Source organism: Cebus imitator, unplaced genomic scaffold, assembly GCF_001604975.1.
Source record: "Cebus imitator isolate Cc_AM_T3 unplaced genomic scaffold, Cebus_imitator-1.0 Scaffold161, whole genome shotgun sequence".
In the NCBI taxonomy this organism is placed as follows: domain Eukaryota; kingdom Metazoa; phylum Chordata; class Mammalia; order Primates; family Cebidae; genus Cebus; species Cebus imitator.
In genome coordinates, this window is record NW_016107476.1 from 2,880,897 (window position 1) to 2,901,701 (window position 20,805).

General features: G+C 49.0%; 2 protein-coding genes and 2 long non-coding RNA genes across 9 annotated transcripts in view; 2 read left to right on the forward strand and 2 right to left on the reverse strand.

The window, feature by feature from the left end:
• Nucleotides 1-10,233, forward strand: part of AFAP1L2 (actin filament associated protein 1 like 2) — a 113,083-nt gene extending 102,850 nt beyond the window's left edge. For 4 of the 6 annotated variants that reach the window (XM_017543859.2, XM_017543856.2, XM_017543857.2 and 1 more), the window contains 9 exons: nucleotides 121-332; nucleotides 2,652-2,797; nucleotides 3,668-3,779; nucleotides 4,437-4,679; nucleotides 4,761-4,929; nucleotides 5,748-5,903; nucleotides 8,343-8,536; nucleotides 8,656-8,778; nucleotides 9,629-10,233. In XM_017543859.2, the coding sequence (XP_017399348.1) occupies nucleotides 121-332; nucleotides 2,652-2,797; nucleotides 3,668-3,779; nucleotides 4,437-4,679; nucleotides 4,761-4,929; nucleotides 5,748-5,903; nucleotides 8,343-8,536; nucleotides 8,656-8,778; nucleotides 9,629-9,655 (1,382 nt within the window). In that variant the 3' untranslated portion in view covers nucleotides 9,656-10,233. The remainder of the gene's footprint in view (nucleotides 1-120; nucleotides 333-2,651; nucleotides 2,798-3,667; nucleotides 3,780-4,436; nucleotides 4,680-4,760; nucleotides 4,930-5,747; nucleotides 5,904-8,342; nucleotides 8,537-8,655; nucleotides 8,779-9,628) is intronic. The other 2 variants (XM_037743991.1, XM_037743992.1) reach the window with 1 other exon arrangement.
• LOC108314787 overlaps nucleotides 1-12,720 on the reverse strand; it is a 29,995-nt gene extending 17,275 nt beyond the window's left edge. Inside the window, exon 1 of the long non-coding RNA XR_001829657.2 lies at nucleotides 10,236-12,720. This is a non-coding gene — a long non-coding RNA (uncharacterized LOC108314787). The remainder of the gene's footprint in view (nucleotides 1-10,235) is intronic.
• Nucleotides 12,721-13,598: 878 nt separating this feature from the next.
• VWA2 (von Willebrand factor A domain containing 2) overlaps nucleotides 13,599-20,805 on the reverse strand; it is a 52,781-nt gene continuing 45,574 nt past the window's right edge. Inside the window, exons 10-14 of the mRNA XM_017543862.2 lie at nucleotides 20,405-20,512; nucleotides 18,838-19,410; nucleotides 16,003-16,554; nucleotides 15,251-15,376; nucleotides 13,599-14,414 (exon numbers count right to left, since the gene is read on the reverse strand). Coding sequence (XP_017399351.1) covers nucleotides 14,317-14,414; nucleotides 15,251-15,376; nucleotides 16,003-16,554; nucleotides 18,838-19,410; nucleotides 20,405-20,512 — 1,457 coding nt within the window. The 3' untranslated portion in view covers nucleotides 13,599-14,316. The remainder of the gene's footprint in view (nucleotides 14,415-15,250; nucleotides 15,377-16,002; nucleotides 16,555-18,837; nucleotides 19,411-20,404; nucleotides 20,513-20,805) is intronic.
• LOC108314789 lies at nucleotides 14,408-15,143 on the forward strand. Its single transcript, XR_001829658.2, has 2 exons — nucleotides 14,408-14,872; nucleotides 14,904-15,143. It is a non-coding gene; the product is annotated as an uncharacterized LOC108314789 (long non-coding RNA).

A 20,805-nucleotide genomic window follows, 5' to 3' on the forward strand; every position in this document is an offset into this window, starting at 1 on the left:
CATCCCCTCCTGCAGCCCCATCCCCTCCTGCATCTGCATCCCCTCCTGCAGCCCCATCTCCTCCTGCAGCCCCATCCCCTCCTGCAGCCCCATCTCCTGCATCTGCATGTCCTCCTGCAGGTTACCTGAATGTGCTGGTGAACAGCCAGTGGAAGTCTCGCTGGTGCTCTGTCAGGGACAATCACCTGCACTTCTACCAGGACCGGAACCGGAGCAAGGTGGCCCAGCAACCCCTCAGTCTGGTGGGCTGCGAGGTGGTCCCAGACCCCAGCCCTGACCACCTGTACTCCTTCCGCATCCTCCACAAGGGCGAGGAGCTGGCCAAGCTTGAGGTACCACTGGCCTGTGGGGCAGGGAGCAGGGCCAGCCAGGGTGTGGTGGTGGTGGCTGTTTGCTGCCAGTCTCCAGGACTGTAATCCTACCAAGGAAGAATCAATCGCCGCGTGCGTTATTTTTACTTCCTTTGTCTGAGATTGTTTGCATTTTTAAAAATTTCCATTCCTTTTCTGATCTCAGGGTGGTTGTGCTATATGAGTGGGACCATGAGCTACTTCCTGCACTTAGGGCAGGAGTATTTATAACTCTCTAAGCTGCTGGGAATTCAAAGTGGGTGCTGTTTTGTTTGGGTGTCACCAGTTGGGAGAGCCTCTAGGCCCAGTACATAAAAACTACACTGTTCGAGCTTATCTGGGGGAAAAATCGCTTTGTGATACAATTACATTCCTCTCACTCCCCACCCTCTGTTTGATATGATGTTACATTTACAAAAATAAGGAGTGACATAATGCCTCACGGGCGTCGGCAGGCAGAGACCGAGTCCCTTCCACTCCTGGAAGCACACACTTGCCCACGAATGCCCCGTTCACTTAGTCTTTGAGGAGGAGGTCCCCATCCAAACCTTGCTCCAATCCTGCCCTCTGGTGGCTGAAAGACCTACATCGCAATTGTTTCCCAGGGCCCAGTTTATAGCTTATATTCATTCATCCATTCATCCCTTCCCCATCAGTAAACATGTCCTCAGCACAGGAATATGGTGGACAAGAACAATAGGGGCTCCCTGTCCTTGTGGCACGTACGTCCTAGTTTGGGAGTGTGATGTTACTCAGCAAATCACCCAACTGGCCGGGCGAGGTGGCTCACACCTGTGATCCCAGCACTTTAGGCAGCCAAGGCGGGCGGATTACCTGAGGTTAGGAGTTTGAGACCAGCCTGACCAACATGGAGAAACCCAGAACTTACTAAAAATACAAAATTAGCCGGGCATGGTCGCGCATGCCTACAATCCCAGCTACTCAGGAGACTGAGGCAGGAGAATCACTTGAACCCGGGAGGCAGAGGTTACCGTGAGCCAAGATCACACCACTGCACTCCAGCCTGGGCAAAAGAGCAAGATTCTGTCTAAAAAAATTAATAACTGGGAAAAGGAAACCAACTAAATGTCAAATTCTGCTCATCATGGCCTCTTTGATGAATGTAGCAGCAAATGTTCTGGAGCTATGGGTTATACCAAAGGGGGCTGATTCTCCTCATGAAAGTAAACCTGTAGCTTTTATAAAATGTGCAGTTTTTTTCTCATTATAAAGGTAAGAAACCATGTTGACATTTTAATAGAGGTACCCAATGTATAAATTAGATTAGAATGCATTGTCCCCTGGGAAAAAATTACCAGATTCACTGGGATTTAGATCATGATTTAGTAGCTGAGCTGGTGTAAGGCATTTACGACGTCCTGACTTTACTGAAGTCATGAACAAAAATAAATTTGAGTATTGTTTCTTAGGGATCCAGGCAGTCTTGTTGTGTATGGGATTAGGGTGATAAGATGACATGCATTGTTCATAAAATACAAGTGTCAAAAGACACACAATTTTTGATAATCATTTAAACTATTAACAGGTGATCACGTTAACAATTATTAATAGTAATCACCTGGTGATAACTAACAGTTTTCACCTCCCGGAGACACAATGTATATAAATCACATATAGCCCTCGGGACAAAAGTCCACAGCATTATTGAGGTAGCATCAAGATGTCACTGACAGGGGCCAGGCACGGTGGCTCACGCCTGTAATCCCAGCACTTTGGGAGGCTGAGGCGGGCGGATCTCAAGGTCAGGGGTTAGAGACCAGCCTGGCCAATAAGGTGAAACCCCGTCTCTACTAAAAATACAAAAATTAGCTGGGCATGGTGGTGTATGCCTGCAGTCATAGCTACTCAGGAGGCTGAGGCAGGAGAATTGCTTGAACCTAGGAGGTGGAGGTTGCGGTGAGCCGAGATCAGGCCAGTGCACTCCAGCCTAGGCAACAAAAGCGACTCCCTCTCAAAAAAAAAAAAAAAAAAAAAAAAAAAAAAAAAAAAAAAAAAAAAAAAAAAAAAAGGAAAAAAAAAAAAAAAAAAAAAAAAAAAAACCAAAAAAAAAAAAAAAAAAAAAAAAAAAAGAAGTCACTGACAGGAAATGTCATTTGGGGCCACTGGGGGGTGGGAAATGCTGGTGATTAGGAGGAGCATGGCCCCAGGCTGTCCCAGGGGCTTTCGTGGGTGGGTTTGGGGATAGAGGTATGGGCATGGCCTGGTGGGGAGGGGCTGGCACCAGGGAGCACAGCCCAGCCCAGCCCAGCCCTGCTCATGTCTCTCTCGGCCTCGTTCCAGGCCAAGTCTTCCCAGGAAATGGGCCACTGGCTGGGTCTCCTGCTGTCTGAATCAGGCTCCAAGACAGACCCAGAAGAGTTCACCTATGACTATGTGGATGCCGACAGGGTTTCCTGTATTGTGAGTGCAGCCAAAAACTCTCTATTGTGAGTAATCTGGGCCCTTTCTCTGTACACTCTCCCATTCCTGGCCATGCTGTAGGCCCTGGGTCAGCCGGAGCCAGGGGTAGCAGAGAGCCTGGGGTTCCACTCTGCTCTGCCTGCAGGGAAGCTGCAAAGCCCAGGAGCAGCCCTCAGGAGGCCCGGCCCAGAGCCAGGAGCTGAGCTGAGAGCCAGGAGCTGAGCCAGGCTCCGGGCCCCTAGGGCGGTGCTGGCATCCTTAGCTGCAGCTGGACTCTCCAGCTCCTCCAGGCAGTGCTGTCACCTTTCCTGACCTCCTCCTCCTCCTCCCCCCAGTGAATCCCTCACTGGGTCTTCAGCACACCCTGGAGAAAAGCAGGTCGGGGGTAGTACTTCTGTTTCCAGATGAGCAAACTGGGGCTGAGGGAGAGGTGTTCTCTGGTCAGGGTAGTAGGGCCAGTCTAGTGGAAGCCGGCTGAGCCACTGAAACACAATCCGTTTTCTCATGGACCAAACGGAGATAGTGTCTGGCCTGCACGGCCCTGAGTGTATTGTGAAGATTAAATGAGAAGAGATTTTCGTTGTGGTTGCTGGAAGAAGATCCTAGAAGGGAGGAACTGGGGAGAAGATGGATGGCAAAGGGATCCTAGGAGGAGGGCATGGCAAGGGAAGGCTGTCTTTCTGGGAGGAAAATCTGGAACCAAGAATTCCAGGAAGAAGGCACTGGGAAAAGAGGGAGGAGGCACCCTCAGATCCATGGAGGTGGATGTCCACTCCAGATCTCTTGTGCGGCCACCGCTTTCACGGCAACCACTCATCACTGGGGATTCTTGGAGCCTGGTGCTTTCACCACCCTGTCCCAGGTGCTTCACGCCTGCCACCTTGCCCTGTTTCTAGACTGATGCAGAGAAAGTTCTCAGAGCCCAACACTTACATCGATGGCCTGCCTAGCCAGGACTGCCAGGAGGAGCTATATGATGACGTGGAACTGTCGGAGCTCACAGCTGTGGTAAGGACCTGGCCAGGCAGTGACTTGGGGCTCTCCAGACTTCCTCCTGCAAACCTCAACGCCTGGGTGCCAGAGATCATTAGAGTGTCCCTGAGATCAGCAAGTTCTGAATCATCTACCAGGCCATTAGTGCAGACACCTGAGTGTAGCAAGGCTGTCTCTTATATGCGAGGCTGTGCAGTTTGCTTGGCTCGGGGACTTATCTAGATGAAACACCATAGACCACTCTGGTCAGGGCTAGGGGTGTGGTGGTGGAATTGGGAGTGGAGGCACCAGTAGGCTTCTGGATCCAAATCGATCGTTGAGGTGTGATGATCACACGGATGGCAGCTTGCATGTGCTGGGCACTGACCCCTGGCTGAGCTGGGGACCTCCTGCAGATGATCTTCAATCCTAACCACCTGATGGGAAGGTGCTGCTATTTTCCTCCTTACAGATGAGGAACTTATAAGGTTCAGGGAAGTGAAGTGCTGTGTCTGGATCTTCCACCTCGAATGGCACATCCAGGACTCAACCAGTGCCCCCCCCTAGGAGGCAGGGAGATCTCTGGGAATATCGTGAGGTGGGCACAGGAGCTGCGAGGCAGGGCTGGTGCCCCCTCCACAGCTAGGGAGCAGACGTAATGGTGCATGCCTGCAACTCTTCTCTCTCCTGCAGGTGGAGCCTACCGAGGAAGCCATCCCTGCTGCGGATGACCCAAATAAGAGAGAATCTGACCGAGTGTACCTGGACCTCACACCTGTCAAGTCCTTTCTGCACGGCCCCAGCAGTGCACAGGCCCAGGCTTCCCCGACCTTGTCCCGCCTGGACAATGTGACTGAGTCCCTCCCTGCAGATCCAGACCCAGGTCCCACCCCAGATGAGCCCTGCATAAAGTGTCCAGAGAACCTGGAGGAGCAGGTACAGACCCTCCCCTGAAGGTGAGCCAGACCACCTCCCCAGCCCCATCAGCCACTGAGTTGTGTCTGCTTTCTCCCAAAGCAGCTGGAGAGTTTGGAGCCTGAGGAGCCTTCCCTGAGAATCCCCACTGTCAAAATCCAAACTGAACAGCAGAGAATCTCCTTCCCACCAAGCTGCCCCGACACCCTGGTGGCTACCCCGCCTGGTGCCAGCCCACCTGTGAAGGACAGGTTGCGCGTGACCAGTGCAGGTACTTGTGCTTGGGGAAGTTACCCGATTCCATTGGTATTAGTCGGGGTTCTCTAGAGACACAGAACTAACAAGATAGATGTATATATGAAGGGGAGTTTATTGAGGAGAACTGACTCACATGATCACGAGGTAAAGTCCCATGATAGGCCTTCTGTGAGTTGAGGAGCAAGGAAGCCAGTGGATCAGTCCAAGTCCCAAAACCTCAGAAGTAGGGAAGCTGACAGTGTAGCCTTCAGTCTGTGGCCAGAGGCCCGAAAGCCCCTGGCAAACCACTGTAAGTCCAAGAGCCCAAAAGCTGGAGAACTTGGAGCCTGATGTTCAAGGGCAGGAAGCATCCAGCATGGGAGAATGACGAAGGCTGGGGAAGACTCAGTGAGTCAAGTTCTTCCACGTTCTTCTGCCTGCTTTATTCTAGCCACGCTGGCAGCTGATGAGGTGTTGCCCACCCAGACTGAGGGTGGGTCTGCCCCTCCCAGTCCACTGACTCAAATGTTAATCTTCTTTGGCAGCACCCTCACAGACACACCCAGCAATAACACTTTGCATCCTTCAATGAAGTTGACACTCAGTATTAACCATCACACCATCCTTTTCAGGTTAGGAAATAGGTTCAGAGAGGCAGAGGGACCTGTCCAGGGTCACATAGCAACTAAGATATGGGCCCAGCTTCCTTTCCTACCCCTGCTAGGCTGGCTTGGCATCCAGCTCTGCTCCTGTATCAAAGCCCCAGGTTCTGTGTGAGCCTGAGGAGTAGACTGGGGACAGCCTTCGTGGTCCAGCCGGGCTGACCTGGGGCTTCTCTCTCTGGGTCTGTAGAGATCAAGCTTGGCAAGAATCGGACAGAAGCTGAGGTGAAGCGCTACACAGAGGAGAAGGAGAGGCTTGAAAAGAAGAAGGAGGAAATCCGAGGGCACCTGGCTCAGCTCCGGAAAGAGAAACGGGAGCTGAAGGAGACCCTATTGAAATGCACAGGTAAGAGGCCTCCCAGTAGGGAGGGACCCTCAGTTCAGAGGGCCGTGTAGGCTTGCACTTTTTGGGGGAAGATCTGTCACCTGGTGGCCCTGGCCCCTTTCACCCTGGGCCTAGGTGGGTGCTCCCTGCATGTCCTCTCTCCTCCAATCATGTCTGAAAGGTCATCCTCCTGCACAGAGAAACACCTCTAACTGAACGTCAGCAGGACCAGCAGGTCATCGTAAAAGCTAGTTAAAGGAGGAAGTTTTGTAGGATTATGCTTAGGCTTTAAGTATTTTATTGTCATTTAAATGCATATTCCTTGGCCCGTCTTCTGAGGACCTGGAACCGCAGACTTTCTGAGCCCTGCTCAGCTGACTGGAGTCTTCTGTCATCCTCCATGCATTAACTACACCTGTTAATGCATCAGCCTTCATTTCTTTAAAGTGAACAAAACCTTAAGGCACTTGCCAAGAACAAAACCTTAAGGCACTTGCCAAGAAGTCCTTCTAGATTATCATCTTCCAAACCACATTATCATTTGACAGCTATTTGCTGGCAATCTGCCTCTTTACAATTTTTAAAATTAAAAAAATGTTAAAATTGAGATGAGGTCTTGCCATGTTGCCCAGACTGGTCTAGAGCTCCTGAGCTCAAGGGATCCACCTGCCTTGGCCTCCTACAGTGCTAGGATTACAGGCGCGAGCCACCGTGCCCGGCTGCAACCTGCCTCTTCTAGAACCTTTCCAAAGCATTTGACTTAGTTTTCGTGGAGTAACTGTGTTTATTTAAACTGTAGAGTTGCATGAACAAGCACAAGCAGCAGCGCAGGTTTGGGACAAACCCAGCTGGCTGACGAGGGAAGGTCTTGAGGGTGCGAACTCACCCGCTGGCTTTTCTTCAATTACAGCTTTGAGACATAATTTACATATCATGCAATCGACCCATTTAAAGTGTGCAAATCGTGGTTTTTAGTGTAGTCACAAAGTTATACAACCATCGCCACACTCCGTTTCAGAAGCCTGTACCCATTCGCAGCTGCTCTGTTTCCCCTGCTCCTATCCCTAGACAGCCACCGACCTGCCTTCTCTCTCTAAATGCGCAGCTCTGATTTTGAGGGTTCAGCAGTCTTGGGTATTGCCAGTGCACAGAGGTATGGGGCAGTAGCCGGGCTTCTTTACCACCCAGCTGAGACTAGAGGGTGGGGCCTGAGCTGATGAACGTGGCCAGGGGTTCCTCTAAGACAGTTCTCTGAAAGCCCCAAGAAAGCACTGAGCTGGGGCTGTGAGGAGGGCACCTGGGATTCGCACCCCTTCGTCTCCTTTGTGGATATTCTAGGTGGAGGAAGAGAAAGAATTTTCATTGTAAGTCACTCACCTGGCAAATAAGCCCTGTTGGTCCTGGGTTAATAAGCCACAGATCCTCAAAAAGTGATTCTCAAAGTATTGATACCGACCTCTAAATCTGAACTGTATTTTTTTTTCTTTTTTTTTTTGAGGCAGCATCTTGCTCTGTTGCCCAGGCTGGAGTGCAGTGGTATGGTCTTAGCTCACTACAGCCTCTGCCTCCTGGATTCTAGTGATTCTCCTGCCTCAGTCTCCCAAGTATCTGGGTTTACAGGCATGTGCCACCACGCCCACCTAATTTTTGTATTTTTAGTACAGATGGGGTTTCTCCATGTTGGCCAGGTTGGTCTCGAACTCCTGGCCTCAAGTGATCTGCCTGCCTCGGCCCCCCAAAGTGCTGGGATTACAGCCATGAGCCGCTGCACCCAGCCTGAACTGTATTTTTTTAAACTCCATTCCTCAAAACATCATTGGCATACTTTTTCGTTCCTTCTCTCTTTAGAGATGGTCCTTCAATAGCACCTGTGAATTTTCCTTAAATAGCGGCCCTGTGCTCAGGATGCTATGTGGTACACATGTGAAACCCTCCTTTCCTCTAGCTGTGAGCTCCTAGGATACAAGCCATAGGTATCATTCCATGGTGTGGCAGCATCAATCCGAGAGGTCCAGGGTTAAGAGGAGGAGCCAGGGCTGAGGACTCCTGCTCTGTTAGGCCTAGGGAAGTCAGAGGATTGAAGGAACTCGGTGGGGCAAGTCAAGCTGCCCAGCCCTCCTCCACAGGCCGTGAATAAAGCCCCTCACTCTTTTGGGTTGCTGTCAAAACAACCCAGAGTCTCTGAGAAGCTACAAGAAGGGACTTGGGCCTCAGATTCGTGCCCTTTAGTGAAGCCAGAGCTCTCCTCCCCCAGAGCCTGCCAGCCTTTGCAGAATGCTAGTGCAGGCCTCCAGGCTGCCCCGAGCACCCAGGCTCCTCCCAGCTCTGAGTGTTGGGGGCAGACCTGTGGTTCTTCTCGGGTGGGGGTGGCGGAGTGTGTAGATCCTGCCTCCACCCAACAGGGCTCCCTGGCCTGGGCTCAAATGGTATTCTCTGAGGTCTGCATAATTCTCTCTCCAGACAAGGAAGTCCTGGCCAGCCTGGAGCAGAAGCTGAAGGAAATTGACGAGGAGTGCCGGGTCGAGGAGAGTAGGCGCGTGGACCTGGAACTCAGCATCATGGAGGTAAAGGACAACCTGAAGAAGGCTGAGGCGGGACCTGTGACGCTGGGCACCACCGTGGACACCACCCACCTGGAGAACGTGAGCCCCCGCGTGAGTGCCGGAGCCACGACCCCTGGCCTGCTTGCAGGGCTCTCTGGACATGGGTCGGGGCAGGTGGGTCACATGTCCCTCCCCTTGACTCAGTCCCTGCTCTCCTCCTGTAACCACAGCCCAAAGCTGTCACACCCACCTCCGCCCCAGACTGTACCCCAGTCAACTCTGCAACCACGCTCAAGAACAGGCCTCTCTCGGTGATGGTCACAGGCAAAGGCACAGTCCTCCAGAAAGCCAAGGTAAGTAGCCACTCTCAGGCTCCCTAAGAGTGCCAGAATTGTCACTAAGGTAGGGCCCATCTTCTGACCCAGGTGGTGCTTTGTGGGTTTGGCACCTGCTCTGAACGAGGGCTCAGCGCTCACCAGGGAGGGGTAGTGGCTCTGGAATGCCATCCCTTTGGCTCAGTCTCTGGCACTGACCAACCAGAAAGGTGCCTGCACTCGGTTCAAGTGTCCTTGCCTTCCACACAGTTATGGGTAGATTCCAGGGGGACAGCTGCAGTTCAGGGACAGATTGTGACTGAGTTTTTAAATCAAAAAGTCAGTGACCCCCACAGGACTTCTACCATTAAAACTAAAACAGACTCATATAGGTGGTATGAACTGCCCACCCAACTAGTGGCAAAGTTCACAGCAAGTTGTAAATGAGGAATGCACGCTATGATGGGGTTTCTCCCTGAGGGCTAGACAAAAAGTGTCATTTACTCATTTGTACATTAAAGAACATGCCTAGGGCTGCCTTTGCTTTTGGCAGACTCTGCTCCTATCCTGCTTACCTGCTAGACATATTTGGAGGCACCCACAACAGTGGCTAATAAATCCATGCAAGCATCTGAGCCTCCGCTCCCTTGCTGCTGTGGCAGACATCACTTACAGCACTCTTTGTTGTGCCAGAGTCTCAAAATCTCTGAATAGGTGTGCTAAGCAGTGATGAACACACATGGTTTGAAACATATTTGTCATCTCTATGCCTATTTATATGCTGAAAATAGTTTTTCTCACATTTTTTTCTATGTATGTCAAGGTTGCTACAGTGGATAACTAACTTTCTTTTTTGTGGGTGGGTGCTGGTATTTGAATGGTACCCTAGGAATGGGAGAAGAAAGGAGCAAGTTAGAAAACAAGCTTCAACTAAAGACTCTCATGTCAATATGGACCTTGGTGACAATCCTGCTTTGTTAAAGCAAAAACTCTGCAAAAAGCTGAGTCTGTTTAGAAGAAAAAGCAAGGACTGAAGTGCTGTGAATGGAGAGCTTCAGCTAAGAGGAGGCTCTGTCCCTTTTCAGAGCCAAAGGAAATAATACAACAAAAAAAGATGATGCTTCTTTGGAGACCTAAGTCTATTGGACGTAAACAAGACATTGTATTTAGGGATGCTCTGTGTTTCTTTTTTGAAGTTTTCATCAATTGCTTTATCAAGATTTTAAAATAGTAAAAACCTTCTCATGTTTAGACTTTGGTGGAAGATGAATCAAGGAAGCAGGGCCCTGTTTTATGGGTCATGTGGCTTTGGTGAGTGAGAAGACCATCATCTCTTATCTAATACTTAGCAGTTGGGGATTAAACCATCTTTGCCTTCACTTCTAATATAACCAGGCCCAACTCAGTCCTCAGTGATTTTTAAACAGCATTGATGTCATCTATAAAACCATCTATGACATGAGTTTTGAGAAACGGTAACGGGGAAAATATTTGACTTCTTTCCAGTCCAAGGCACACCTGAATCAACTGTCTTTAAATAAAATTGTAAGTGATGCTGTATTATATAGGAAAAAATGTTTAAAATCTTCTCATTTAGAACAGTGAAAGTGTCTTTTGAAATTAAACTGACTCTTTAGGGAAAAAAAATTACCCTGTGTTTACAGATTTGTTCCTGTGGTCAGGCCATTTTTAAGGAAAGAGTTATTTAATATAATGCTCTCTTAGTCCGTGATTTTAAGTTCTGTTTAATGTCCATTCCCCTTCCAAGAACAAAGTGGTGATTTCTGGTTTTTGGTTAGGGTGGTCTCCCTCTTAAAATCGGCAGTGCTGTTCCTTGTGCTCCCCGTCTTTTCGCCTGATGGCATTTTTTTTTTTTTTAACGCAGGTTGAAACATTTCATCTATCTCTGCCTCATTTCTGGGGGTTGTATATCAGAGTTCTCTAACACTGGTTCCTGAGAACTAAAGGTCTTTTTTATTCTTATTGTCTTTCTAATACCAGGGCATTTATTTCCTCTGTCATAAACATTTGGTAACCTTTTACCAAGTGGTGAGTTAGATTTTTTTAAAATAAAATGTTCATTGTATTTGAGGTTTTCCTTGTATTTCATGAAATGACTTGGGGCAGGGCCTGGGGGTCTCTCAAGGAAGGAAATGTTTTGGTTATTTACACACCTAGCAGGAGACTCAGCCTTCTTGAATCAAAGAGCATAGATAAGGCAGGAAGCAAATTTTAGTTGTACAGTTAACAATGTACCAAAGACACAGGAAACATCTGCAGAAATTGATCACATATAAGTCAATGAAAAATCAGTACGCCCAGAAGTTGAAATATACTCTTAAAGAATTCTTAGGGAAAAAAAGAAACAACATACCAATACTGGGAAGGTTGCCCAAGTAATAATGAAGGAAGTTTATAGCATAACCCTGTTTATTTAAAAAATGACAAAACCAAAATCTGGTTCATTAAAAAGGCAAATACAATAAAGAGACAACTTAAGGCAATATGAAATAGAACTGAAATGGAGGCCTTACATACAGACACAAAATTTTTCAAATTATATGTATTTTCCACTACAAAGTTAGTATAGCTCTGATACCAAAAATTCAAAACAAATTGTAAAAGAAAACCATTCTCATTGTTGGACACAGATTAAAAGAATCTGAAATAAATGTTGGCAAATGAAATTCAGCAGGGTTTATAGAATGATGTGTAATAGACTTTATCTAAAAAAACAAGGTGGTTCAATGATTGAAAATATACAAATAGGTAATCCATCACATTAACAGATTAAATGTAAAAAAAAGAATACATTATCTTGAAGGAAGAGGAAGAAGTATACCATAAATCTCAACGCATAAAAAAACACTCTTAGTTCATCTGGGAATATACTAATACTAGGAAGTACATACCAATACTGGGAAGGTTGCCCAAGTAGTAATTAAGGAAACTGATCAAGTAACTGGTCAAGTAACCCACAGAAAACAATGATGAAAAAGTCAGAAGCCAGATATGGATGCCTGTGACTACTACTATTTGTGAAACATTATTCTGTAAGTCCTAGGCAATGCAAAATGACCCAGAAGTGGTATACAGCTGTAAAAGGAAGAGACAAAACTGGCATGTGGAATTATTTCTCTAGAAAAGCAAGGGTCGATTCTTAGAACTAGGGTGTTCAGCAAGATGACTGGAATCAGGATTATTCAGAGGAAATAAGAGGAAATTTAAGGCCTATATGCAATGTTTTAATTCTTGCAAAGAAAATATTTCTATCTTACTTGTATAATTAAGGGTAAAAATAAAAATTAAAGCTAGAAATTAAAGCTGATTTCTATTAAATGAAAGAAAAGTCTTGACTAATTAGGCCATAGGATAGCACTCCCGTCTGCCACTATGGGGACACTGACAAAAGCTGAACTCCTCAGTGGCACCCTCACTACAAAAAGGGAAAAAAATGTTTCAAAGGCTGGGACCCCCATCGCCTACAAAGAAACAGTAAAGGCCTCTACTGTGTAAGTCCAGAGCCCACAGTTTATTGTTTAAATCCAAGTAATTCAATCAGGGCACCCCAATACCAGCCCTGAACAAGACAAAAAGACTATATTATAGCATGATTAAACTGTTAATAAAGACCGTGAATTCATATAATTTCTATTACATCACAGATCAGCATTTGCCAGGGGCCACATGATCCTGCCCTGGACATTGCCTTCTGTGAAGGGCAGCATAATAACAAAATGATCAATGAAAGGATCCCTTGAACACAGATGACTGTTATGACTCAGCGTCTGGTTCACCAGACTTTTTAATATTTCAAATCATGGTGATACTGCTTCAAGCACTTTTCCTGCACCAGAAATCCTGAAGTTCTTAAAGCCAAAGTACCCTTGAATGTTTGTATGTAAAACATTATGTTAAAAAATTTATCTTTCAAAGAAAAACAGGCTGGGCATGGTGGCTCACAGCTGCAGTCCCAGCACTTTGGGAGGCCGAAGCATCGGGATCACCTGAAGACAAGAGTTTGAGACCAGCCTGGCCAACATGGTGAAACCCTGTCTCTACTAAAAATACAAAAATTAGCCGGGTGTGGTGGTGCATGCCTGTAATCCGAGCTACTCAAGAGGCTAAGGCAGGGGAATTGCTTGAACCTGGGAGGCAGAGGTTGCAGTGAGCCAAGATTGCATTCCAGCCTGGGCAATAAGAGTGAAACTCCACCTCAAAAAAAAAAAAAATGACAAAGTCTCAAGTCATGTCAGAGCTCTAGAAAGATTTCTACTGAAAATCCAACTCTAAACAACACAACCAAGGGGAAGAAGTAATTTCTAAATACTGCAAGGGTAAGTATCTAGTTTGCTAGAGAATATTCCAAATAAGTCTCTTTGCCACACAGGTACAAATATTCCTGTTTAATAAATAACCAACATTTCTTGAAATATTCCTTTAAAAACTGCGTAGTAAAGCAAAACTAAAACCTAGACAGCATAAGATCAATGCTTTAAAAAGCAAAAATCTCTGTAAATTTCTTTATCCTACATTTTTGAGTTTAAGAATCTTTTCTTTGCCCCACTAAAAGGAGAATAAGAATTCCATAAACATGCCAGAATTAACCCCTTCTAAGTAACTTTTTTTTTTGAGACAGTTTCATTCTTGCTACCCAAGCTGGTGTGCAGTGGTATGACCTCAGCTCACTGCAACCTCTGCCTCCGGGGTTCAAGCTATTTTCCTGCCTCAGCCCCCTGCGTAGCTGGGATTACAGGGACCCGCCACCACACCTGGTTAATTTTTGTATTTTTAGTAGAGATGAGGTTTCACCATGTTGGCCAGGCTGGTGCTGAACTCCTGACCTCAGGTGACCCACCCACCTCAGCCTCCCAAAGTGCTGGGATTACAGGCATGGGCCACAGCCTCCAGCCATAAACTTTTTTAAAAGAAAGGCCCTTCAAGTGGACACTGCTCACTACTCAGACAAATTTCATGTGGCCCCCCAGACCTTGGCCAGTTGCACACTCAGCCTCTCCCCCATCATCAAGCAAGCTGGTTAACTGGTCACATTTCAGTCTGGAATCTTTTCAAGTCTCTCCCACACACAAAATGCAGTCACCAGAAGTCACAGATGCCACTCAAGCCCCTTTTCAGACTCAATGCAAATGCATCCAGAATGTCTTGGGGAGGCGGAAAAGCTGCTGCTTTCCATTTTGAAAGGCCATGGCCTTCGAGGTCCAAAAGTAAAGGCCTCTGCTGGGCATTACTATGTCAACAATGTTCTGGCTAGCACTGATTGTGGGCAAAGGAACGTCAGACAGACCACCAAATTTAGGTCTCCAGGACCCCTTGTTTATCAAGGGAAAGGTGGCAGATGACATAGCGTCAACAAGGCACAAGCCGGTACAGAAAGTCGGTCTTTACTTACACATCAAAAGGTTTCAACAATGTCCTTAGCCAGTGACATCGGCTGCTTTCTTGTCCCTAAGCAGCATGGCTGCAGTCGGGACATCCTCCTACCTTGGTGAGATAGCGGTTCTGGACACAGCAGGAAGGACCCCAAGGGAACAGACCTTCTAGAGGGCAGGCACCATTTCAGTGCCCAGGCCTTCTCTGCAGTTGCTGGGAGGGGTACAGCTGCTGCCCTCCTGCGAGGGAGCCACGTGCCTCTGGGGCATCTCCTCTCAAGAACCCTGGGGAAGGAAGTGAACTCTGAGGACAGGAGTGTCTGCATCCCCTTCTTGGCCCACCAGCAGCCCCTGCCCTTACTCCACAACCCACCTCGCCCCCAGCAGAAGATGCCAGATTAGAGACCCCATCTGATTGTCCTCTACACCCTCTCCCTGGCCTCAGGAAGCTAACCTCTGCCGGTAGCCAAAAACCCAAGGCTCTGACTAGACTGATCTTCTGATTTCTGGTTGTTCTAACTTCAAACTCAGGAACAGGAGCCATAAGTGGGCCCCTATTACCTCCCAACGATCACTCTCTAGGTCCTAACCTGTTACCCTTCTCTTGACTGTCACTTACTATCTTTTCTCTCAAACCTCCAGTGCCGCCTCCTCTTCCTCACTCTGAGCTGTTCCTCCCGTTTTACTGAGCAAATAGAAAACACCCCAAAAGAGTTTCCAGCAGCTCCCACCCCTGCCTCCCTGTACCCTGGATTCACTGTGCTCCCAACCAAGGCCTCCCTGCTAGTTATCATTACTTTCTCCAGGGTGCTTAGCACTGTCTAACACACCACGTGTTGTATGACAATTAACTTGCTGTTGTCTGTGTCCACATTAGAATGGAAGCTCCATGAGGGCAGAGGTGGTATTCATTTGTTTACCGCTATGTTCTCGCACTTAAAACAATGCCTGGGATGCAGGAGGTACTCACTAAATGTTTCGTGGGTAAATAAATAAATGATTGAATAATTCCTTCCACTGGATCAATGTTTTAGAACCTGCCTTCTGCTGAGTTTGTGGGACTTGGCAGGACTCACAGTACCATCCCCGGCTCACACATACAGAGCAAGAGCTCCACTCACGGTTCTCGCAGTGGGGGCCCTCCCAGCCATCCTGGCACTCGCAGCGGTAGCTTCCATTCTGCAGGACGCAGCTGCCCTCGTTCATGCACGGGTTGGGTTTGCAGAGGTTGATTGGCCGCTTGGCTTCTACCATGGAGAACACACCCGCCAGGCCAGGCATGAGTTAGACCCAAAGACCCCCACCGTAAGCCCCGTAGAGATGCAAGGCTACTAGAGTCGCGTCTCCCTTTGCCCTGGTAGCTCATGGTTGGTGCTGGATGCTACTTGGGTAGGTTAGTAAGACCCAGATCTCCTACAGACTCATGGAGATTCCACTGCTCAGATGTGCCATACACATGGCAGACATTCAAGAAGGTGAAGAGGTCGTCACTGGCAAAAGGAAGCCTTGGATTCAGGCTGGCCTGGCCGTTTTCTCTGGGCTCTGTCACTGCCCAAGTCAGTGTCAATGTGGGATCTTTAGACCCTTAGGGAGCTTGTGGGTAACCTAAAAATGTGTTCTGTTTCACAGGAGTGCATAAATTCTCAAGTTTGGGAGTGAGTTATCTATTTTCTGCACCTTAAATGTGAAATGGGGGCAGTTATGCCTACTGGAGGATTTGATGTAAGCATGGGATTTAGCACAGAACCTGGCACTTGGGAAGCAAGTGCTCAGTGGCTGGGAAGAGCTGCCATCCTTGTAATGACATATGTGAAGGCTCAGGCTGAGGGCCTGCCATGGAGGCGGCCATGAGGGTGTGGATTCCCCGACTCACCTCCACACAGCCACTCAATGAGCACGTCCTGATGGTACTGCAGGTTGGTATAAGCTGCCACATGGATCAGGGAGTCCCAGGGACCAGCAAGCCTCCGCAGACCCTCGCTTAGAACAGGCCCCACGCCCACAACCAAGACAGAGATGCCATTGTTCCTCAGTTTCTGGGCAGGGACAGCTGCATCCTCTGCGCCTCTCCCACCTGTGAGCACCACCACAGCTTTGGGGACACCAGGCCGGGCGCCCCTCTGGACAGTCATCACCTTGTCATAGATGTGCAGCAAGGCAGTGCCGGCCGAGCCCACCCCACCCAGGTAGGGGGCCTGGCTAATGGCCCGCAGCACCGCAGCCCGGGTGGGTTTGGTGTCCAGCCCGAAGGCAGTCTGCACCTGGCTGCCATACACCACCAGGCCGACCTGTGTCACATCAGGGTTCACCTCAAACTCGAGAGCACAGCTTCTCACAAAGCTCTGCATCTGAGCAAAGTTCTCAGGCCCTACTGAGGTGGAGGTGTCCAACATGAAGACGAGGTCCAGAGCTCGTGTCTTGCAGCCTGCAGGAGCAAGCAGAGGGGCTTTAGCAGTGGATCTGCCAGCCAGAGCCCCGCCATGGGCCCCAGGGACTGCTGGGTTGGGTGGGGCCCAGGTCAGCCAGAGTGCTCTGTTCACTGCAGAATCCACCCTCCATGCCTGCTCTTAGTCTCAGAACAGTCCTTTCCTAGAAATTAGCAGGAAGATGAGTGCCCAGCCAGACCACCTTTCCTAGCCTCCCTGGCAGTGAGGGTAGCCACGTGTCTATCTGATGGGATGTGATCAATTTCAAACTTCCACCTCAAGGTGGAAGCCATAAGATGACCAAGCCCTGCTGGCCTGGACCACTCACCTCTGAACTCTGTAAGTTCCTGTCTTATGTAACCCATGGGGTTTTTGGGCAGCCCTTTGTGATAGCATCTTCACCTGTGCCTTCATACATCCCCAGTATGCAGGGCACTAATCAGATAAAATGGACCCATGCCTGCTGTCAACAGGCTGACAGTCTAGGGGAACAGACATGAAATATACATAGAATTACAAATGATATCAGCAGCGTGGAGAGAAAAGCAGGGGACTCCGAGAGAGACCAATAGGGTAACATAACAAGACTGGGAAAAGGGATCAGAGCTTCTCTGGGGAGGTGACATTTCAGCTAAGAACTGAAAGACAAGTAAGTATGAGCCAGAAGGCCTCTCCCACGCAGGGGATGCAGAGAGGCCAGCAAGGACCAGGCCACAGGGAGCTCTCAGAAGCCAGGGGAAGGAATTTGGGTTTTATTTCAAGTGCAAAGGGGAGCCACTGGAAATTCTAAGTATGGAGTCAGCGGATCTGATGCTTTGATTATTTAAAAATAATCAGATTTTAAAACCACTCCCACACCAGGAAAGCCTGAGAAACTATCACAGCTACAGGGAAGACGGGCTGAATATATGCATTGTGGAGTCCTTGATGGGACTCTGGTACAGAGAAATGACATTAGGTAAAAAGTAAACAAATATGAATCAAGCATGGATCACTAAATAATGTATCAATATTGGTTTGTTAATGGTAATAATGTACCATACTAATGCAAGGTGTTAAAGGGAGGGGAAACTGGGTGGGGGTTATAGGGAACTCTCCCCTATTGTCAATTTTTTTTTCCTATAAATCTACAACTGTTATTTTAAATAAAAACGAACAAAACAAAAAAGTAGAACAAAAGCACTTAGACCAGCCTGGAGGGGCAGGGTGGGAGTGGGCAGCCAATCCGTCCTTCTCCCTTACAGGAGAGAAAGCCTCCTGCCTTGGGGACAGTGGTGGCATCAGGGTTGAGAAGCAGAATGGCATCCGTAGCTTCCCATGCCCACCTAGCAAGCGGAGAACTCCAGGAGCCCTACAAAGGATGTATTTCACTCATGCCTGTAATCCCTGCACTTTGGAAGGCTGAAGTGGGAGGATTGCTTGAGGCCAGGGGTTGAAGCCCAGTCTGGGAAACATAGCAAGACCACATCTCTATAAAGAATTAAACAATTAGCTGGGCATGGTGTTGTGCACCTGTAGTCCTGCTATTCAGGAGGCTGAGGTGGAAGGATCACATGAGCCCAGGAACTGGAGGCTGCAGGGAGCTATGATCGTGCCACTGCATTCCAGCCTTGGTAACAGAGCGAGACCCTGTCTCAAAAGAAAAAAAAAAGGACATGTCTCAGCGACAACATCTCTGGCCATTGGCCAGGCCTCCATGCGGGGACAGTGTTCTCTAGAGTGCCTTCCAATAGGGGTCATAAAAAAATCAACTTCATGGCTTGAAAAACAGAAGAGAAAAATGTCAGAATGCATCCGAGGAAGACAGGATTAGTATCCTCTCAGGAAGCGTTTGTTTCAGTTGTGTATGGCTGCAGCAGCACGTGTGCATGTGCGTGCATCTGTATGTGTGTGCACCAGGAATGTACTTCCTTCTGTGAGTTCCCATCAAAGGAGCCAGGAAGCTGCCCCTCTGGAGCCTGCTTAGTAGGTTCACAGCTCTTTGTAACAACAATAAAATCGTGATGAATAATGCTAACAGCAACACCTAGGGTTTGCTGAGTGCTTGCTCTGTACCAAGCATGTACACTGCTTATCTCATTTAATTCTCACTAAAGGCCTCTCAGGAGGTACTACTATCAGTTCCATTTTATTAAAAAGTTAACTGAGAAATTGTTATGTGACTGGTACCTGAAAGAGTGGGGCTGTGGTTTCAGCCCCTAACACAGGTGCTGGCAGAGAATGATGGTTAGGTGGTGGCCAAGAGGAGGGAGGACCTGCCCACTGACCAGCTAGGACCTTACCTGGCCGCGGCTGGCTGCACAGCTTCCCCTGCAGCTCAGGGATTTGGTTGAGCAGGTCCTGAGGGTCTGAGTAGACCATCACGTGTTTCAGGCTGCCCGTGATCTCCTCTAGCTCTGCCCGCCTGGCCGCACTGCCTACGCCCAGCAGGAGCAGCCCTCGCGCCCTTACGTGACGAGCTGGGCCGGACACCTCATCCTCGGCGCGTGACTCAGTGAGCAGAACCAGCACTCTACGTGGCCGATCCTGGCCTGTCCTGGTGACGCTCCCGAAGCCACGCTCTGCTGCCTGCCGCAAGGCACTGCCCGTCAGTGTGGGGCCACCACGGAAGGGGATGCCATCGAGGCTCCTGACCAGGTCAGGCACATCCTGGTACTCTCCCACGGGCACTGCCACCAGCAGCTCCCTGCTGTACGTGGCCACACCCACTCGGGCCCGAGAGTCCTCGCTCAGCACGGCCTGCACAAACTGCTTCACAAAGGCTTTGGTCCGCAGGAAGCCATCCAGAGTGGCGCCTGCAGAGCTGTCCAGCAGGAAGAGGAGGTCGATCCTGCATTCCAGGCTCAGCTTCAGGGCTGCGGGGATCACAGCAACACTCACTGTCAAGCCGTGGCCAAACAGTATATGATCTGTCCCACCCGAGATGCCTAAGCACCACGCAGGGCAGGAGGAACTCCCTCCCAGGAGGAGATGGGGCAGAGAAACTGTGGCCACCCAGGGTTAAGTGACCGGTGGCTCATCTCAGAGTTAGAGACAAGGCCGCACATGGCACTCTCCCTCCTGGCACTCACTAAGGGTTTCCATCTGACCACTTTTTAAAAAGAAAAATGCCATCTATGTTATTTTTTCCCTTTATGGGTAGTCTTGTGTATGTGCTGAGAAATCTTTGTCAACCTCAAGATCATGAAGATATGCTCCTGTGTTTGCTTCTAGAGGCTTCACTGCTTTGCCTTCTGCGTGGAGGTCTAGAGCCATGCTAGAATGGACTTCTGGTAGAGTTGTGAGGTACAAGGTCAAGATTAATGGTTTTCATATAGATCTTCAACTAACTCAGTATCACATTTTTAAGTGTTATTATTCAGCAAGCCCTTATATGCACCAAGCATAGTACTAAACATTTTACATAATCTCACTTAAAATTCTCAACCACCCAATGAGGTAAAGCCTACTATCATCTTCATTTCATACCTCTAAAATCAAAAGGAATTGGGGCTCCTTGCTCTGCTTTCATAGCATAGAGAAGAAAAGACTCTCCCCAGAACTGGGAGCCAGAGTTGGGCAGACTCCTGCCTTCAGCTGGGCTGGGCAGTGCTCAAACTTCAAGCAATGGCCATTCTGCAGCTATAAGCTGGGAGCCACTGTCTCAGCCAGAGCTCAGCCACCCGAATTATCTACTCACGGAGCACTGAGAGGCTGCGCCACGTGAACAGCAGACCAGGGGTGCATTGGAAAGCAGATGGTTTGAGGGCCAGTTTCTACCCAGCAGCTGGAAGGGTGGGCAGTGAGAAGGGGAGCCTGTCCTCTCCCTGCTGCCCAGGGGTCAGTCTTGCAGGGCCGGGGCATACGTACCACAGTTAGCCTCCCCTCTGAAGGCCAGCGGGCAGAGGCACTGGTACCCGTCCAGTCCTTCGGGAACACACGTGCCTCCATTCTGGCAGGGCTGTGAGTCACAAGGACCTATCAGAGAGTTGCCCATTAACCACTAAGCACCACAGCACAGAGAAGCAGAGAGGGCTGGCCAGAGGTGGGGGTGCAACTGGCTGCCTGCTCTAGTGGGGACCAGCCCCTTCCATCCCCCAGGGTCCACCAGGAAACCTGCAGCAGAGAGGGAAAAGCACTACCGAGTTTATAAAGGAGGGGCTGGGCACAGCTGGTAAAGGACGCTCTGTAGCAGGCTTGGGAAGGCTCTGTGTGGTGAACTACTGTCAGACTGGAGCTTGGCAAGGAGGAAGCTCCCAGTAGCACCAAGT